Below are 21,012 nucleotides of genomic sequence, written 5' to 3' on the forward strand. Positions count from 1 at the left end.
TTTCCTGGAAGTCCAAACAGACATGCACACATACAGAACAGGAACCTGGCTTACCTCTCTGAGGACTCCAGAAGCATTGTGAGTCTGCCAGGGATGGCAAACTCTGAGCCCACCCAGTAGTCGGTCACCTGAGAGTCCGTTCCAGGCCCATCCAACAGCCAGCTGCTCCAGTGCTAACAAGTGTCATGAGTCTACAGGCTCACAAGGCCAGTCGGCGTAAAGGACCATGTCAAGCACTTGCTTCCCGGCCAGCGCACCAAATGATGTGGGGTCCAAGCGTTTGATTCACGGCACCAACACACAATTTACCAAGAGAGAGCTCTGTTTATTAGGCAGGTTCAACTGGCCAGGGCCACCCACCAGACTCACAGGTCTCTAGGCAAGGGCCCCACACTGTAGCAGGGGCCTTTCTTAAATAGGCAAAAGCCCACCTAATCCACAAAGCCATTATAATTCAAATTTGAACAATACAAAGCCCGCCAGAAGAGGGGCTTGCCCGCCACAATTCAAACAGAGAAAAGCAGGCCAGAATTTGAAAGGGGCTTATCGCACAACACTCACACACTGCCAGCGGAGGTTACAGAAGCAGAAAAAGCTGGTTAACTTATCTAACATAGCCACTTGACTTTCAAGTAGAGCGTTCTTTCCAGAGTTTCCAAGAATTACTAAATATTAGGGGAGAGGTCACAGCACATAGTTTCAGCATACTTAATATATGAGGTTATAGTTTCATTACATTTCACATAATTCATCACACTTAATATATAAGGCTTCACACAGGTTCCACACAATCCATCACCTCTAACACTCTTCATTCTTTTGCATAGATCCAAATCTCCATCTGATAGCATTTGCCTCCTACTTAAAGGGCTTTAACATATTCTTTGTAATGCATATCTGTTGATGATTAATTATTTCAGCTTTTGTATATCTGAAAATGTCTTTATTTTTCTTTTGTTTTTGAAAGATATTTTTGCTGGACTAACTTTAAAGATGTTGCTCCACTGTTTTCTTATCTGCCTTGTTTCCAGTGAAAACTCTGCTTTCGAGGCTGGCAGATGGGTACACAGCGGGAGTCAGGGTTCTGGAAGCTTATTTTCTGATAGAGTAGGGCAGCCTGAAGTATGTCGTGTCCATATCTGGAGGATCTTAGGAAACAATTCTCTTGGATACAGACAAACCAAGGCACAGTCAGAGCACTACTGCCAGCATGGGATCTGAAAAACATTGGTGTCTGCATCAGAAGGATTGGCAGGAATCAGTTCTCTGGGGTGTGGGTAAACTGAGATTTGTATGGGGGCACCTCTCTCAGTAATGCCTAGTGCTTGCTATCATCCACATCATGAAGGCTGCAGTATGGTGGTCACTGGGCATGGGATGGGACTGCGAGTACCAAGGGACTGCATGCTCTGGGCACACATCTGAGGCAGTACACCACTGGATGTTCTCATGCATGCACTTATGGACTCTGCAGCAGGAGCAAGTAAAAATAATTCAGCATACCACAGCCAGGAAGAGAAGCATCCTTCCTTCTGCAATGTGCCTCCCACTCCCTCTACTAATCAAGCTTAACATCATACTCACTATATAGAGGAAATGCTTAAAGATTCCGGTCCATTTCCACAGAGCAGATACTGAAGGGTGCGTTTGGAATTAAGAGGCAATAAATTGATAAGAGGCACACATACAAATAAACAGAAGACCATGATCTGAAGCTAAGAGAAAAAACCATCAATAGAAACCAACCTTAAGACTAAATGTTGGAATTAGTAGACAAGGACTTTGCAGTGGCTACTATAGATATATTTGACAACTTAAAGGAAAAGTTTTCACAATGATTAAATAAATGGGAAATATTGCAAAGAAATGGACTCTATAAAAAAAGAACCAATGGAAATTCTAGATCTAGAAATAAAGCCTAAAAAAATTTTTAACAGAATATTAGAAATACAGAAAAGAGGGTAAATAAATTCAAAGAGAGATTAATCGAAATAATCAAATCTGAGGAGCAGAGAGAAAAAAAGATTTAAAACAATAAAAACCTCAGTAACTTATGTGACAATATCAAAGGGTCTAACACATGTGTAATTAGAGTCTCAGAAGAAGAGGAAACAGAATATGGAGTAAAAAAATATATTTAAAGAAATAATGGTTAGAAGCATCAATTTAGAGATCCAAAAATTTCAGCAAATTCTAAACAGATACATACAAAGAAAATCACACCTAGAAAAATAAAAATTAAATAGATAAAAACGAAAGATTAAAAAAAAAATCTTTACACCACCTAGAGGGAAAAAAAAAAAAAAGCATAGTCCACACAGGAGAACAACAACACAGATACAGCTTACTTCTCATTAGAAAAAAAAGTTGGAGGCCAGAAGACAATGAAATGACATCTTTAAAATGCTGAAGGACAATAAAACCATCAATGCAGACATTTTTAAATAAACCAAAGCTAAAAGAATGTGTCACTAACAGATTTGTACTACAAGAAATATTAAAGAAAATCTTTCTGGCTAAGGAGAGCAACACCAAACAGAAGCTTTAACCTATAGAAAGGAATTAAGATCACGAGCAACCCCCTCAGATCCCTGCCTACTTTGGGAGTTTTTCTATCCTCTTGATAAATCCTGCTTTATCAAAAAAAAAAAAAGAAAAGCACACATTTGGATACATATAAAAGACTACTTTTTTCTTCTCTTAATCTATTTGAAAGTTGATTGTTTAAGACAAAATGTGTCACCCTGTATTGTGAAATTCATAATTTACATGAATATAAAATACATGACAATAATGGCACAAAGAATGGGGTGGCATACGTAGAATTACAATAAGTCTTCACTTAATGTCAGAAGGTTCTTGGAAAATGGAACTTTAAGTGAAACAACATATAAGGCAACCAATTTTACCATGGGCTAGTTATACAAACAAAAGTTAAGTTCTTATAGCATATTTCTGGTCACACAAACATTATCAAACTTTTATTTTTTATTTTTTTATTTTTTGAGTTGGAGTCTCACTCTGTTGCCCAGAATGGAGTGCAGTGGCCACTCCTGGCCACTGCAGCCTCGACCTGCTGGGCTCCGGCGATCCTTCCGCCTCAGCCTTCCGAGTAGCCAGAATTACAGGCGCGCGCTACCATGCCCAGCTAATTTTTTTATTTATTGTAGAGACGAGGTTTCGCCTGCCCAGGCGGGTCTCGAACCCATGGGCTCAGGCAATCCACTCACCTCAGCCTCCCAAAGGTGTGGGATTACAGGCTGAGCCACCGAGCCTGGCTTATCAAACTTTTAAATAACGACTCAAAATACTTATAATATTAGACATTGAAATAAATGGAAGCTATACATACATTTTATAAAGGTTCATAAAAACAAGTATGATAATTATTGACACCAAAAAAAAAAAAAATCTGCTTTCATCCTTAGCTTTGTTCCCCTATTGTAAAGTGTATTTTTTTTTTTTTTTTTTGAGTTGGAGTCTCACTCTGTCGCCCAGACTGGAGTGCAGTGGCCGCTCCCGGCCACCGCAGCCTCGACCTGCTGGGCTCCAGCGATCCTTCCACCTCAGCCTTCCCAGTAGCCGGAATTACAGGCATGCGCTACCATGCCCGGCTGATTTTTTGATTTATTGTAGAGATGAGGTCTCGCTGCTGTAAAGTGTATTTTTATCCTCTTGTTGCTTTTATGATTTTCTTACGATTATTAGTTTTGAGAAAAATTTGGTCATGATGTACCTTGGGGTAATTTTCTTCAGGTTTCTTTTTATTTTTAATTTTTTAGTCGGAGTCTCACTTTGTCACCCAAGCTGGAGGGCAGTGACACACTCACGGCCATCATAGCCTCAACCTGCTGGGCTTAGGAGATCCTTCCGCCTCAGCTTTCCAAGTAGTTGGAACTACAGGCAAATGCCACCACACCTGGCCAATTTTTTGATTTATTGTAGAGACAAGGTCTCACCAAGTTGCCCAGGCTGGTCTTGAACCCCTGAGCTCAGGTAATCCTCTCACCTCCGCCTCCCAAAGTGCTGGGATTATAGGCGTGAGCCACCATGCCCGGCCTTCTTCAGGTTTCTTGTGCTCGGGGTTCACTGGGATACTTGGACCTGTGGGTTTTTAGCTTTTATCATATTTGGAATATTTTCAGTCAATGTTTCTTCAAATATTTTCCTGTATTGTCCTCCTTTAGAGATTCCAACTGCATGTATATTAGGCAGCTTGAAATTGTCCCACAGAAATATTTGGTATATTTCTTTTTTCAATTTTTTTCTCTCAATGTTTCAGTTTGTGTAGATTTTATTACTATCTTCAAGTTTACTAATCTTTTCTTCTATAATAGCTAATCTACTGTTATTTTCATCCAGTGTACTTTTCATCTCAGAGTTTTTATCTTCACAAGTTCAACTTGTATCTGTTTTATATCTCGTCTCAATATGTTCAATATTTCCTCTAGCTTTTTGTTCATATGAAGAAAATTATAGTAGTTATTTTATTTTTTACTTTTTTTAGTTAGTTTTATTTATTTTATTTTTAAAAATCTTTTTACTTTGTTATTATAAAGATATGGGGTACAATTCAGGGTTAGGGATACAAACGTTGATTATGCAGGTATCCTTGTTGATGATATAATAGCTATTTTAATATCTTCGCTTCCTAAGTGGGATCAGTTTTAATTTACTGATTTTTCTCATTATTATGAGCCATATTTTCCTGCCTCTTTACATGTCTTATAATTTTTTATTGATGCCATATATTGCTAATTTTACATTGTTGGGCTCTGAATTTTTTTTTTTTTTTTTTGGTATTTCTATAAATATTATTGAACTTTGTAATGCAGCTAATTAATAGGTTGATCCTTTTGAGTCTTGCTTTTAAGTTTTTTTAGTCAGCATCCTCTGATTAGTCTAAGGCTGAACTTTCCTTGTTATTGAGGCAAGACTCTTTACCCAATGCCCACTGAAGTCAGAGATTTTCCAGTTTGGCTGGTGGGACCATCTGCTTTCTTTGGTCTCTTAAGATTGGTCCCTCCAACACTTTCAGATGGCTCATTTTCCACCCTCAGGTAGTTTCCTCACCCACATATATTTATCAGTATTTATCAATGATTACTTGAGTAGGACCCTTTGCAAATCTCTGGAGTTTTCTGCATATTCTATTCTCTCCTCTCCAGGATCCTGCCCTGTGAACTCTAGCTGCCTTGGTTTCTCTGCACTCCTTAGCTCCACTGTTTCAACTTGGAGAGACTGTGGGCTCCAGCTGGGTTCCCCCTCCTTGCACTAGGGCCTTGAAACTCTTTCCAGGCAGTAAGATAGGGTAATCTTAGGACTCATCTTGTTTTCCTTCTTTCAGGGATGATTGTCTTTCATTGCTTGATATCTAACATCTTCAAGCCTATTGTCTCATACATTTTGTTCCATTTCTAAATTGTTTCGACTTAATCTAGTCCCTATTGCTCCATTTTAGCCAGAAGTGGAAGTGGCCATGACTTTTTTTTTTATCAGTCTTTATTACTCAGTCTTTAGTGTTTTCTGGTCTGCAATCATGTTTTGGGGAATTTAGGAGATGTCTAACAATATTTTAATAAAATATGTGCAATTATAAAAAAGATAAGAATAAATCAGATGTAGGAAAAATTAGGTTAGAACAGATAGGCAGTGCTGGAGTACTGGCAACTAGGGAGAACATATAATTTCCAGCTTCTTTGAGAGTGTGAGGAGAGCTTTATCTTGGGAGGTAAAGGCCTCTTAGACATAGGGATAGGGATCAAATGCTACGCCACCCAAAAATGACAAGCGTTCACCATGACCATAATCTGCCCATTAAGCTTTTTTTTCTTTAAATTTGAGATGGGTCTTGCTATCCTGCCCAGGCTGGTCTTGAACTCTTGGGCTAATCCTCCTGCCTTGGCTTTCCAAAGTACTGGGATTACAGGCATGAGCCACCACACTCAGCCATTAAACATATTAATATACAGCCACATCATCCACGTAAACAACCAGTAGGTTAAAAACAGTTTCTCAGAAGAAAATTGTTTTATGCTTGCGCCAAGCTCACTAACATGCCGGTAACAAACTAAAAAAGTAACAAAAGTATACCAGTTCCTAAAGTGTGTAAAAGAAAGAAGAGCCGGGAGCGGTAGTGGAACGGTAAGCAAGAATGAAGACCTGAAAGAACGGATGCCAGGGAGACATTAGGGTCGTGCTACCTGCCCGGTACCCTACCCCTGACATGGGATACCCTCTTTCCGTCATCAAAGAGCAGTAAGTACGACATCTCCTCGCCTGGTTCTCGTCCTCCTAGGATGAAAGTCCCGTTTTGTTAACAAGAGAAAGGGAGGCATTAAGGACTTTTTGCCTCCTCCGGGACAGCGGGTGGCGAGCGGGACAACCAGCAGGCGCCACCGCCTCTCCACGTCCTCGCTCTCCACTCATGAGACCCAACCCGGAAGAGAGAGCTGCAAGGCCCAGCAGGACCGCCCGGAGACTGTGCCGCGGCGGGTCCGGCCGTCTGCCTGGCAACCGGTGATGTCACTGCCGGCGCGCCGGTGACGTCAGAGGAGGGCGCCACCCTCGAAGAAGTGCGGGAGGCGGCTCCCGCCGCGGTGCTGCAGTCATGGAACTAGGGCAGGAGGCGCGGCGACTGGGTTGCTGGGCGGCGGAAGAGATGGGGGTGCCCGTAGCGGCCAGGGCCTCGGAATTCACGCTGCGCAGGTGAGGTTCTCTCCGGGAGTGAGGACTCTCTCACCTGGAGATAGTCTCTGGGAGTGAGAACCCCACCCTTCCTTGGGGACTGGACCTCCCGTTCCCCATCGAGAATGACCCGGGTGACTGAGGGCTCCCCGCCCTGGGGAGCCCTGTGTTCAGGAAGAGGACGTCCTGATGGTGACCCCCCACCCTGTGAAGCCACCCAGAGTGAGATCCCTGGCACCCATGTGGAAATAGGATCTTTGCGGTGGCTCACCACCTCCACCTATACCCGAGGACACTTGGGAGTTAGCTTGACCACTCCCCTGGATCTGGAGAAGTGATGACCCACATTTGGTCACAAGAGAGCACCTCCTGGCCGAACATCCCACTTCTACCCCCACCCTGAAGCGGCTAGAGAAAGGGAGCACACTACCAGAGAATGAGAATACCCCCATATTTAGTGAGAAGACCACCCTCTCAGTAACTAAGAACTCCCCAAGAGGGAATATCTTACTGCCAAAAGTATGGGCCTTCCCTCCTCCAGAGGTGAGAACTCTCTAGTGAAGACTCCCTACCACCATCACCAGAATGGGGATCCTCCACCCTATGTGGTGCCCCAAGTATACCCTTACACATTCTCTCCACAGGCTTTGTCTGGGCCAGGGTGCTGATATCTGGACCTACATCTTGCAACATGTGCATAGTCAGAGGTAAGTTGCACTGGGACAGGGGAGGGGGCACAGACCAGTCCCAGTAACCCCTCTTCCTTCTCTCTCTCCACTCTAGGACTGTCAGGAAGATCCGGGGAAACTTACTCTGGTAACTGTTTCTCAAAGTTATTTGTTCTGTCTTCCCCAGTCCCATCTAGCCCTATCCCCACCCACAGCCTTTCACTTTCTGCCCCAATCATCCCCTCACTCTGGCCTCCTTTCCTCAGGTATGGCCACCAAGACAGTCCAGAGGTAAGATGCGTCTGCTACAAGATTCTCTTGCATCCAGTAAAGGACTTGCAGATCTTCTGCTCTAAGCCCACCCTGGGGCTGAGTGATACTGGGAACACTGTCATAAAACAGTGATCCCTACACTCACAGATCTTACAGTCCAGGGGAAGAGAGACTTGAGCTAGGAGTAGAGGGGCCGTGGATATGGGACATCAAAGCTGTTGTGGAGATATGGGGGAGGGGACAGGTTTAGGAGAGATGCTGAGGCAAGTGAGACTAGATATGGAACTCAGGGAACAGACTGGGACTGGGACAAAGATGTGGGTATCACCAGCGCAGACAGAAAACAGACTGGAAGGGTGAGTGAGGCAATTCCAAGAGGTAGGTGAAGACCAATATAGTACCTTAGTGCTTCTGTGTCAGACACAGAAACTGCTTAGAAAAAACCCTCTGCGCATATCCAAGATAAACCAAAAAGAAAACAGAGAAAAGAAACACCACTATTTCTTAGGCCTGGAAGATCTGAGCAAATGCTTAACTTCTAGTAACTTACCACTGTGGTCACTGTAACATAGTAGCATACATTCAAATGTGTTATCCATTTTGGCACAACTGATAGAAAGAATTTTGTTATCCAAGAATTAAATGCCAAGGGAAAAGAAATGCCAGTTAAACTGGATCTACCTAAAACAGGAACCAAAACTTCAAAGTTTGATTGTGTCCCCATGTTGAAAATAAAACTAAACATTATTTTAAAAAAAGAAAAGAAAAGAAAAAGCCCTCTGCTAGTCTCTGGGCAGGTAAGGAGCCTAGTGCCCTTTAAAAGGCAATCAGGTCAGGCTGAGCCCTGATCAGACTGTTCATCTGACCCTGTACCTGATCCTACCAGGTCCGTCGGAAGTTGGAGCTGGAAGCCACTGTGACCCGCCTGCGGGCAGAGATCCAAGAGCTAGATCAGAGCCTGGAGCTGATGGAGCGAGAGACTGAGGCTCAGGGTGACCTGTGGGGCCGGGAAGAATGGTAGCAGAATGTAGGGTGGGGAAGGTGCTGATGGCCACCCCTGTTCTTCCACAGATGTGGCCATGGAGCAGGCACTGCAGAGCATGCGAGACACCCAGCGTCGAGCTCTCCTCCTCCAGGGTCAAGCTAGGGCCATGCGAAGACAGCACCGTGAACTTCAAGGTTCCACGCAGTGGCTGCAGAATCAGCTTAGGCACCTGCAGGAGATAGAGAGGTGAGCTTCAGGGACCAGACCTCACCAGGCTGGGTGGCCAGATAATCTCCTTGGACCCCAGTGATCTCCCCTGATCCTTTCTGGGGTTCCAGAATTCCGAACTCCCACCCTTAGGTTGTAAGATCCTTGAGGCCGGGAGTTTTGTCATCTCAGTCACCTGTATTTTTAGTGCCTGGAATGGTGCCAACTGTATATCTAGAACACCAGCTCTGGGGAAATAACAGTAAACAAAGGACAGGACCCTGCCCTCCTGGAACTTACACTCTAATGCAGAGAAGACATAAACTAGGAAACAAACAAACCATATAATTTCAGGTAGAGATGAGTGCTAGGGAGAAAAGGTGACAATGATAGAAAGAGGGATACTACTTTAGCTAGGGTGGTCAGGGAAGTTCTCTGAGGAGGAAACATTTGAGTTAGGAGAGGAATTTCAGTGGAGAGGGAATAGCAAGAGCAGAGGCCCTGGGCTTGGCATGAGGGAAGAATCACCAGGAGGCCAGGTCAGCACAGACTTCCCAAGCAAGAGGGAGAACCTGGGGGGGTGAAGTTGGAGAGGTGGACAGAGCACCACAGATACTGGGATACTGGGTTCATGCCCTGGCGTGGCCACTTACAACTGTGTGACCTTGTGCCTCAGTTTCTAAGATCTGTGGACTAGGGATAATATAAAAAGCAACTTAATAAGGTAGGTATGATAATTAGGTGAGTTAAATTATGTGAAGTGCTTAGAAGAGTGTCTGTTAACCACTGTCATTAATCTGCATGTGATGGGAAGGCATGTTTTGGAGAGTTTTGAGCAGAGACATGGTCTCCCTTAGTTTTAATAGGATCATTGACTACTAAGTGGAAAACAGACCACAGGGGGTGAAAGCAGGGAGGCTAATATAGTGGTCCAGCTGGGAATGGAGGTGGTCCCTGGGATCCAGGCACAGCTGTTCCTGTGACCGACCTTGCTGACAGTGAAAGGGGATGCAGCATAGACTTCTGTTCTCCCAGTTCCCTCCCTCCAGGGACCCCCATCCTCCTGACCCCCCACTGCACTTCTCCCTCCAGGAAGGCCAAAGTGGATGTGACCTTTGGACCCCTGACATCAGCAGCCCTGGGCCTGGAGCCCGTGATCCTGGTAAGAGTCCTGGCCGTAGGAGAAGGGGTGGAGAGTCTAGGGTTAGGCAGATGCCTGGGAACCCCTCGTGCCCTATCCTCTTCTCCCTAGTGTGATGTCCGAGCAGCCTGCACCCTCCGGGCCCAGTTCCTGCAGAACCTCCTGATTCCCCAGGCCAAGAGGGGCAGACTCCCGTGAGTGGCCCCAGCCCCCAGAGACCCCACAGAGAACCTGGGCTTTAGGAGTGGTCACTTGTTTATCAGTTCCTCAGACACTAAGCTTCTGGGCCATGTCAACCCCGGGCCTGCCTTGATAGGGCTTCTAGGCTGAGAAGAAAAGGAGACAGACCCATCACAGATAGTGACAACTAGGTGGTTAGGGCCTATTGGGGATGGAGAAGTCTGAGAGGCTCTGAGCATCCAGCTAAGAAGGTGGGGCGGGGGGGGGGGTTGTTCTCTGGGGGGAAGCCTTAGCTAGGGTAAAGGATGGAGAGACTATCCTAGGTAAACACCTGTAGAGGCCCCAAGACCAGCAAGTTGGTGTAATTGGAGAACTCACATCTAGCAGGCATAGGAACAATGACAGCCCCTACCTACCTTATAGGGTGGTGGGAATAATTGACGTGTCTTGTAACATTCTCTGTTCCCTTACCCAACCCCATAGAACCCCTCATGATGACCATTTTGGAACTTCTTATCAGCAATGGCTTAGCTCCGTGGAGGTGAGAGGAACTGTCATACCCTTCAGCCCCATGATCAAAACTCAGGGTGCCAGAACCTAACTCTTGATCCAACTCATTCCCATGGGATCCCAGCTTGCAACCCTGCCCCCCCCCCCCACCTGACTTCACCCCTCTCCCTTCCAGACACTGCTGACAAACCATCCCCCAGGCCACATCTTGGCTGCCTTGGAGCATCTGGCTGCAGAGCGGGAGGCAGAGATTCGATCCCTGTGTAGTGGGGATGGGCTTGGAGATATGGAGATATCCAGGTGTGGCATGGATTGTTCCTACAGTTAGGGTGGGGCAGGCTGTGAAAGCTGGGACAAGGTCAAGACTAGGCACAGCCACTTGCTGATGGGGGACAAACTGAAACCCAGTGCCCAATGTTGTGGGTGGGCTGATAGTGGCTACACTCAAGTACCAAGGCAAAGACACAGGGCAGCTTGCTCAGCAACTTTGCTCCCACGCTAGGCGCCAGGCACCGGAGCAGTCAGACTCTGGCCAGACCCTGCCATCCATGGTACATCTCATCCAGGTGACCCCCCAAAACTCTGCCCTCCTCATTTCCCAAGACCCACTCAGTCGCCTCAGCCCCATGGACCATGCTTACCCTGACTTTGTACCCCACTCCAGGAGGGCTGGCAGACTGTAGGTGCACTGGTCACCCAGCGGGGTGCCCTCCTGAAGGAGCATCAAGCTCTGACACAGCACCTCCAGGGCTTAGTGGAGGAAGTGGAGAAACGTGCCCTGGGATCCAATAAGAGGTGAGAGGGCTCTCTTGCCAGAGGCTTCTTGGCCATTTCTCTCCCAGGTGTCTCGGGATAGTTGACTTTTTCTACTCCTGTGGCTTTCATCTCTTCCTCTCTTTCCTCAGTTTTTCTCCCTGGTTTGTGATCCCTTGTGCATCCCTGCAAATATCATCTCCCTCTCCAAGTGTGAGTCTCAGTCACCCTCCTCTCCTTTGCTCTTTTCTGCTTGTCCCCCAGGCAGGTGTTGATACTGGGGCTTCGGATCTCTGGCCTGTGGGCGGAGCTTAAGGCCCTGCGTGCCCAGAGCCAGGAACTGGAGGATGCAGCTGGGCATCGGCAGCTCCTACTGAGGGAGCTACAGGCCAAACAGCAGCGGATCCTGCACTGGCGCCTGTTGGTGGTGAGAGGCTGGGCCTGGGGAGAAGTCTGGTGGAGGGCCAAAGTGGAGGCTTCGAACCTTGCCATCAAGAACTAGGTCTCCTTGGGGGGGGCAGGGTGAGACCCCAAGAAGCAGGACCAGGACCTGTGCAAAGGGCTGAACTGAGGTTGGGAGGTGGGAAGGAGCTAGTCTTGGTGGTCTCCTGGTTCCTCAGGAGGAAACACAGGAACAGGTCCGCCTGCTCATCAAGGGAAACTCAGCCAGCAAGACCCGCCTATGCCGGAGCCCTGGGGAGGTGAGATGGGAGTTGGGATGGGGTCTGGGCAGGGCTGGATCTGCTGGGCTGGGGCTAGATGGACTCAGGCTGCCCCGCCTATCCCTCTCCTTCCCCACAGGTGCTGGCTCTGGTTCAACAAAAGGTGGTCCCGACATCTGAGGCCGTGGCACCACAGATCCAGGAGCTGCTTCACTGCCTGAAGGAGGAAGTCCGGCATCTGCCCCATATTCTGCTGGACACTCTGCTGCGGCACAGCCCTGGAGAGTGAGACTGGAGTCATCTCCCATATCCCCTGCAATGAATGACTGACACGCCCTACACCCCCTCCAAAATGAGCCCCAGACCCCCAGTGTTCCCAGGCTGCCAGACCTTACCCTCAGGTCACCAGCCTTGGTCTGGCAACATAGTCCTCCAACCCACCTCCAAGTTTCTGGGCCCAGAGCCTCTAGGACCCAAGCCCTGCTCTCAGTACCCCACCCAACTTGGACTTCCCCTTGCCCTCCAGGTCAAAGCCCCTGCCCATGGTCCTACCATCCATCCACCAGCTGCACCCTGCATCCCCAAGGGGCTCCAGCCTCATAGCACTGAGCCACACACTGGGGTTGCTCCCAGGGAAGGTGAGTGCTTGTCTCTACAACTTGCCTCCCCACCCCTGCCCAAGGTGACTGTGCATCCCCCTTCGTCCAGGCACCAGAGCTGCTCCTCCCGGCTGCTGCCTCTCTTCGCCAGGACCTTCTGTCCCTTCAAGACCGGCAGAGTCTCCGGTGTTTAGATCTGCTCCACATGAAGACCAGCCTGCCACCGGGACCATCCACCCAGGGTAAGCCTGCCTTGTTTCCTGTCTCCAGCACCCCTGCCCATCCCCCATACTGTCAGCCTCCAGAAGAGCTAACCAGCCACACCCATTGCTCACGCAATGCCTACTGGGTGCTAAATGCTTTAAACATATGCCCTTGTTAATCTGCACAGCAGCCTCATGAGGTAAGTGCTCCTATTCTCTCTGTTTTACAGAGCAGGGAACTGAGATGCAGAGGGCTTAGTAGGTTGCCCAAAGGGCAAGGCGGGATTTGAATCCAAGTGGTCTAACGCGGGTCTGTGCTTCTAGCTGCTAAGCTCCACTGCCCATTGGATCGCCAAGTACTCTTTCACACCATCAAATAGTATATACTTCAGTAGTTAAAAGCTGTGCTATGGAGTTAAACTACCTGGATTCCCTTCTCAACCCTTCTCCTTCTAGGTATGGATCTTCCTGTGTCTCGGTTTCCCCCTCAGTGGAATAAGCACAGTAATAGTATCTTACAGAGTTGCTGGGGAGATTCAGGCAGGTGACCCAAACAGGACACTAAAAAGTGCCTTGTATACAGTAAGCACCCTGTGTCTCCAGTGTGACCATACTTGCCTACCTATACACTAAATCACTTTGAGTTCTTACCATGAGGGAAGGGATTTTTAAGACCCTCCTCAACTTCCACCCCCGTTAACAAATGAGGAAACTAAAATGTAGAGAAGTTGTTCATTCCTGGATTCACTCAGCAAACACTCACTGGGTGTCTGCAGGGGCCAACCCAGATAGCTTGTTGGGAAGTGAGGAGAGAGCTTTCTAGCCCCAGAGGTTTCCCCATGGCAGAAGCACTTCATAGTAGAAGCAAAGAGAAAAAATCAAAGGATACTCAGATGGAAGAGGTGGATTGATAAGAGATTAATTGGGGGTGCCATCAGCAAAGGAAAGAGACTATCTTCAGCCTTGCAGTGTGGGCTCCCTGCCTTCCACCTCTCCACAAGGGTAGGGAGCAGCATGCAGGGATGACCAGAACAGGCCAAGACAAGGCACAGTGTCTCCACCTCATGGGCATCTTTTTTTTTTTAGTCAGAATCTCATTCTGTAACCCAGGCTGGAGTGCAGTGGCACACACATGGCCACTCCGGCAATCCTTCTGCCTCAACCTTCCAAGTAGCCGGAACTACAGGTGCGCACTGCCACGCCTGGCTATTTATTTATTTATTGTAGAGACGAGGTCTCACCATGTTGCCCAGGTTGGTCTCAAATCCGTGGGCTCAGGCAATGCTCTTGCCTCAGCCCCCCAAAGTGCTGGAATTAGTCTTGAGCCACCACACCTGGCCTCATGGGCATCTTGAATATATCTATAATGAAACTGTTGGTTCTCTCTACTCCAAAAAGCAATTTTGTTCTTCGTTTTCTTGATTTCCTCCCTCAGTAGGAATTACCCCACCCACATCCTTTAGGTGCTGCAGCCAGAAACCCAGGAGTCATCCTTAATTCCTCCCAACTTCCTAGCCTTGTCAGCAAGCCCTGTGGGTCCCATCCCCAAAGTTCTCCAATTTGCCCCCTGCCTCACTAGCCTGCGGTTCAAGATAATTCCACCTGACAGTAGACGTAGCCGAAGAACAAGTGTCTTGATTGAAGTCACAGGGCAAGGATTGCGTAGAGTCAGGATTCAGACCTGATCTTCTGCACTTGCTGAGCCAGGCCCTGTTCTGGGCACATGGAGAGGGACTAGGACTAGACTGTCCCAGGGGGAAACACTTCTCGAGTGAAGGGCTGGAACATGCTGAGGAGGAAGCCGTGGGACAAGGAATGCTGGGAAGGGCTTCCAGGAGGAAAGAAAAATGGTATCTCATGTGGGCCCTGGAATAGGTCAGGTTTTGTCCAGGAGTAGTGAGCAGATGCCACATAATGCAAACTCTCAAATATCAGGAGCTTGGACTCTGCCTTGGGGGCACTGGGGAGCCTTGGAGGGTTCTAAATAGGGAAGGGAGAGGATCAGCCTTGGGCTTCAGGAAGATCATTCTGGCTGCCACATGGAGAGTAGAACAGAGTGGGAGACTGAGGCCTGGCATCTAGGAGGGAAGCTGAGTGGATGGGCCATGGAGGTTGATGGACTGTCAGGAGGAGGGAAGAAGACATCCAGAATGAGGCCTGGGGGCTGGTGAGGTCGAGATGAGCACCTGGGAGGAGGGACAGGTTTGGGAGAGAGGCTGAGGTCAAGACCAGGTGACTGGAGCCTTGGTGACCCACTGGCTGCAAGGCACCAGTAAGCCAGAGGACTCAAGGCTGCCTCCGGGTTTCTAACCTATAGAGCTGCTGCAGATCCAGGCATCCCAGGAAAAGGAGCAGAAGGAAAGTCTGGGGCGTGCTCTGAAGAGGATGGAGAACCTGCTGAAACAGGCGCTGGAGCGAATCCCGGAGCTGCAGGGTGTTGTGAGGGACTGGTGAGAGGGGGATGTGACGGTGGTGGGGAACTGGGCTGGGCGAAGAAGTCAGGACTCGGGCTAGGGGGCTGGTGAGAAGGAGCAGGCCATGGTGTTGGGGGATGCAGTGAGGGTCTGGAAGGCCAGACTTCCCTTCTAACGCCATGCCCTTCCCCAGGTGGGAGCAGCCAGGACAAGCTGCCCTGTCCAAAGACCTCTGCCAGGGTCTGTCCCTGCCCTAGTGGCGGCTGCGCTGGAATCAGGCCCAGGGGACCCTGCAAAAGCTATACACATGAAGAGGGGGTGCAAGCAGAAATCACGAACTTCACATCTGTTGACCCCAATACCGCAACTCCCCCAGGACAACATTCGAAGGACAGCATCGCCAGGATTTATCAGGCCATTGTTCCCACCTTTGCCTGCAGTCCCCGTCATGTGCTGTTCTATTGCTCCCCTCAATTCCCTTGCCTCCTGTCTCTTCATCCTGCCAAAGCTGAGAGAATGGCATGCCCTGGACCCTACCCCAGGTACCCCTGAGTATCCCAGGTATCACTTTCATCTTCAGCGAAAAGTAATTGGGCACCTCCTCCAGGCACTGGGGATTCAGCATTGAAAAAACTGGACAGAAGTCTCTGCCTTCGTGGTGTTGACATTTTAGAGCAGGGAGACAGACAATTGACAAGACAAGTAAAACACGCAGTATGCGGGAAGGTAACTGCACAGAGAAACTGTAGGGCGTAGGAAGTACGATTGAAGTACACAGCTCCCCTGCAAAGGTCACACTCCGTAAATATAGTGAGCCCGAGCCTCACTACGTTCCTGAGGAAATTTCTGAGGAAGAGCTTGCAGGTGGAGGCTGCAGCACACGCAGAGGCCCTGGTGTGAGAGCCAGCAAGGAGGCCAGTGTAGTTGGGGGGCAGGGGGCTAAAAATGAGATTGTCTTCCAGTTTTTATACAGTTTCGTTTTTTACATTTAAGTCTGGCCAATTTGGAATTTATCCTAGCAAATAGGTCCAGTTTTGTGGTATTTCACATATATCCCAAAAGCACTTATTAAAAGTCCTAGTCAGGCAACGCTTTTGGGTCCCCTCCCACTGTGGGAGCTTTTCTGTCCTCTCAATAAAGCCTGGCTTTCAAATAAATTAATTTAATTTAATTCCCAGTCAGAGCAGCAGCTGCCTCTGAGGAAGGGGTAGATGGCGGGTCAACGAACGAGGAGCTGAGGAAATGCTAGGGTGATGGGAAAAGTATTATCTTGAGAGCAGTGGGGGTAACAGAAGTGCAGAGATGTGTCAGAACTCACCTAGCTGTAGTCTTAAGGCCTGTACATTCCAACTGTGTGCCTTATTTTTCAACTTACAAAACTTTAACCACTGGTTTGAGATGCCACCTTTTCATTCACTAAATTTCCATGTTTGATCTGGGTTCTCTTCAGATCTCTTGTGTATCTAACTCTTCGTGTGCCATTCCTACAGGGTTTTTGTTTGTTTGGCGTTTTTTTATTGAGACAAAGTCTTGCTTGGTCATCCCAGCTGGTGTGCAGTGATACAGTTTTTGCTCACTGTAGTCTTAACCTCTTGGACTCAAGCAATACTCCTGTCTCTGCCTCCCAAGTAGCTGTGACTGCAGGTGTGCACCACCACACTTGGCTTATTTTTTCATTTTTTGTAGAGATGGGGTCTCACTGTGTTGCCCAGGCTGGTCTCGAACCCCTGACCTCTAATCTTGCCTTGGCTTTCCAAGTGCCGGGATTACAGGCATGAGCCATCATGCTCAGCCAAATATATACATTGCCATATCTAAAATGGTTTGTTGCCCTTATTATTTTTCAAGGTTTCCTTGTCTCTTGTTGCTAATTTTTCCTCCCAAATGAAGTGAACATTATACTAAACTTGCCTGATTCCAGAAGTAAAACAAGCACAGATAGTAGCTTTACTGGTATTGCAGTAAGTTTACAAAGTAGACTTGACAGCTTTACAAAGGAAAACAGGTGGGACCTTATAAAAAATAACTGGTCCACATTCTTCAGAAGGTCATTGGGGGCAGGGTGTAGACTGCTTTAGATTAAAAAAAATACAACAACCAAATGTAATGCTAGATCTTGATTGAATCCAATTTTTTTATTTTAAAGTTTGAAAATATGGTTGGAGGCCAGGCACAGTGGTTCATGCCTGTAATCCCAGCACTTTGGGAGACTTAGATTGGAGGATTGCTTGAGTCCAGCAGTTTGAGACCAGCCTAGGCAACATAGTGAGACCTAGTCTCTACAAAAAAATTAGCCAGGCAGGGTGTTCGCCTGTGGTCCCAGCTACTTGGAAGGCTGAGTGGAAGGATCACTTGAGCCTAGGAGTTTGAGGCTGCAGTGAGCTGTGTTCATACCACTGCACTCCAGCCTGAGCAACAGAGTGAGACCTCAACTCAAAAAAAAAAAAAAAAAAAAAAAAAAAAAAAAAGTATGTTTGGAGGACAACTGGGGAAATTTGTGAATTAGAGAATATTGTTGTATCTGTTAAATTCCTTTGGTGAGATAGTGTGTATTATGGTTAGGTGGGAGAATATTCTTAGATGATATATGTTGAAGTATTAAGGATGATGTGTGCAACTTTCAAGTGTGGGAGAAGAGGCAGGGATAGAAGCTAGACAAAACTGAATGTACGTTATTTCTTAGTTGTGACTGTGGAAACATCTAATTTTTCATATTTTTTTAAATGAGAAAAAAGCAAACTCCTAAAAATTCAAAACAAAACGGATGAACCTGTGTGTATCGCGTATCTTTTTTTGAGTTGGAGTCTCACTCTCACCCAGACTAGAGTGCAGTGGCCGCTCCTGGCCACTGCAGCCTTGACCTGTTGGGCTCTGGAGAGCCTTCCACCTCAGCCTTCCAAGTAGCTGAAACTATAGGCACATGCTACCACGCCCAGCTAGTTTTTGATTTATTGTAGAGACGAGGTCTCACCAAGTTGCCCAGGCGGATCTCGAACCCACGGGCTCAGGCAATCCACTCACCTCGGCCTCCCAAAGCACTGGGATTACAGGCTGAGCCATCGAGCCCGGCCTTTTTTTTTTGAGTTGGAGTCTCACTCTGTCACCCAGGCTGGAATGCAGTGGCACACTCATGACCACCCCAGCGTCGACCTGCTGGGCTTCAGCGATCCTTCCACCTCAGCCTTCCAAGTAGCCGGAACTACAGGTACACATTACCATGCCAGCTAATTTTTGATTTATTGTAGAGACAAGGTCTCGCCAAGTTGCCCAGGCTACTCTTGAACCCACAGACTCAGGTAATCCACTCGCCTTGCCCTTCCAGAGTGCTGGGATTACAGGCAGAGCCACCGAGCCCGGCCGTATGGGATATCTTGTGCCAGAAAGCAAGGAAATCCTGCAAGACTACTGTGGTCAAGTCACAGAGACTCACGAGCCAATCTGAAGAGGCTCTCACTAGCCAAAGATGGGACTTTATGAGCAGCAAAAAGTTGCAGTGGTTTGAAGCACATCAAATATGTTTCAGTGCGTAAGTTCATATTGATATACACATACCTCTGATATGCACATACCTCTGAAGTCACCTTTGAAGGGTACTAGGAACCAACTCATTATTTAAAATTTTTTTTCATAAAATATAGAAAGCATCAAGGGTATTCTTTATCTTTCCTATGTGAACAGGTAACAAAATTCTGACAAGGAGTTTATTTATGGAAGAATCACAACTAATAACTTCAAAGAGAATGACAGAATTTAAAAAAAAAACCTACTTGCCATCTATTAAGTAATGGATACAGGTAATGATGATCTAGGGCTGCTAAAACTCTTATGTGAAAAGTTGTTTGGGCTTCTTAAAAATGGAACAGGATGGTACCACCAATCAATACTGACATCAAAGGAGGGCCAGGCATGGTGGCTCATGCCTGTAATCCCAGCACTTTGGAAAGCCAAGGCGGGAGAATTGCTTGAGGCCAGGAGCTTGAGACCAGCCTGGGCAACATAGTGAGAACTCGTCTCTACAAAAAACTTTTTAAAAATTAGCCAGGCTTGAGGTGCATACCTGTAGTGCCAACCACTTGAGAGGCTGAGGCAGAAGGCGCACCCAAGACCAGAAGGTCAAAGCTGTGGTGAGCCGTAATCGTGGCACTGCACTCCAGTCTAGACACCAGAGTTTAGTTTTTCCAAAAAAAAAAATTAAGCCTAAATCTAATAAAGACTTAGCTCTCATTACAAGTATATTGGAAGGGGGGAGGGGCAGTGAGAAACAAGCGAAATAAAATTAGCATATGTAATTAGTTAAATCAAAAATGTGGGACATCCTATAGGACAAAGAGAAGGCAAAAGACATAGGGGGAAGGAGGGGAGGGTGAAGAAAGCAAAGGAGGAAGGAGGGAAGGAAGAAGAGACATTTATGTTAAAAAGACAAGATTTTTAAAGCTGAAACCATTTAGATAACAATTAGTATTGAATTATAACCCAAAATATAAAATAAATATCCATGAGTCCGTTTGGACAAATGATAGAATAAGTAGATGGGGAGCAACAGATAAATCTACACAAAAGAATTCCAAATAAGCCGGGCTCGGTGGCTCAGCCTGTAATCCCACGCCTTTGGGAGGCTGAGGTGAGCGGATTGCCTGAGCCCGTGGGTTCGAGACCCACCTGGGCAGCGAGACCTCATCTCTGCAATAAATCAAAAAATCAGCCGGGCGTGGTAGCACACGCCTGTAGTTCCGGTACTTGCAAGGCTGAAGTGGAAGGATCGCCGGAGCCCAGCAGGTCGAGGCTGCGGTGGCCGGGAGCGGACACTGCACTCCAGTCTGGGCGACAGAGTGAGACTCCCACTCAAAAAAAAAAAAAAAAAAAAAAAAGAATTCCAAATAGTTTATGTAGATACTCCACTCTCAAGGAAATAGAGCATAACCCCCCACTCCTTAAGTGTAGATTGCACATGGTGACTTCCTTCTAAAGAGCATGTAAAAGGTTTTTTGTTTTGTTTTTTAAAGAGTAACTTTATAGTGGAGAAGCCTGACAAACACTATCTCAGCTAGGTGATTCTGACGGTGTAAGTTATGTTGACAGTATGTACCCTCCATATATGAGAACCTCACTTCTGTAGTTTTTCAAAAAAAAAAAAAAAAATACTCATAACCCCAGTCTAATGATAAAAACATAGACAAATCCCAAATGAGGAACATTCGACAAAATACCTAACCAGTACTACTCAGAGTTGTCAAGGTCATCAAAAACAAGTAAAGCATGAGAAACTGTCACAGGCAACACAAGCCCAAAGAGATAGGACAACTAAATGTAATGTGATATCCTGGATGAGATGCTGGAATAGAGAAGATAAATGAGAGAGACACTAGGAAATCTGAATAAAGTATGAACTTTAGTTAATAATTTTTTAAAATTCCAATTATCTCTTTACATGTCTAGCACGGGAGCAAACAAAATACAGTATTTTAACAGATCATTCATTTGTGCTGATTCAGACTGGGACTTCAAGAATCAAAGCAGCCAATAAAATTAATTTTTGACAAAAATACCAACAACGAAACAAAATGTGTGGACCTTATTAGAATCCTGATTTCACAATACTATTGTAAAATCTAGTATTATAATAGTATTGCAATACTATTATAATTTAGCCAATGTAACAGTGTTACAATACTATTGTATAAATACATTTTTGAGGCAGGGAAAATTGAACATGCTCTGGGTGTTAGATAA

The 21,012-nt window shown here is 46.7% G+C and overlaps 1 protein-coding gene across 1 annotated transcript; it reads left to right on the forward strand.

The window, feature by feature from the left end:
* Window positions 1-6,553: 6,553 nt before the first annotated feature.
* Window positions 6,554-15,658, forward strand: HAUS5 (HAUS augmin like complex subunit 5). Its single transcript, XM_008070992.2, has 19 exons — window positions 6,554-6,708; window positions 7,332-7,394; window positions 7,471-7,503; window positions 7,622-7,646; window positions 8,515-8,620; window positions 8,700-8,859; window positions 9,913-9,982; window positions 10,073-10,155; window positions 10,625-10,682; window positions 10,827-10,951; window positions 11,154-11,217; window positions 11,316-11,446; window positions 11,669-11,831; window positions 12,025-12,105; window positions 12,206-12,351; window positions 12,593-12,704; window positions 12,775-12,907; window positions 15,186-15,318; window positions 15,476-15,658. The coding sequence occupies exons 1-19, from the start codon at window positions 6,611-6,613 to the stop codon at window positions 15,537-15,539; spliced, it is 1,848 nt and encodes a 615-aa protein (XP_008069183.1). The 5' UTR covers window positions 6,554-6,610; the 3' UTR covers window positions 15,540-15,658.
* The last annotated feature ends 5,354 nt before the right edge of the window (window positions 15,659-21,012 follow it).

This window comes from Carlito syrichta, unplaced genomic scaffold (genome assembly GCF_000164805.1).
Source record: "Carlito syrichta isolate Samal-C Ts95f unplaced genomic scaffold, Tarsius_syrichta-2.0.1 Scaffold314091, whole genome shotgun sequence".
Classification (NCBI taxonomy): Eukaryota; Metazoa; Chordata; class Mammalia; order Primates; family Tarsiidae; genus Carlito; species Carlito syrichta.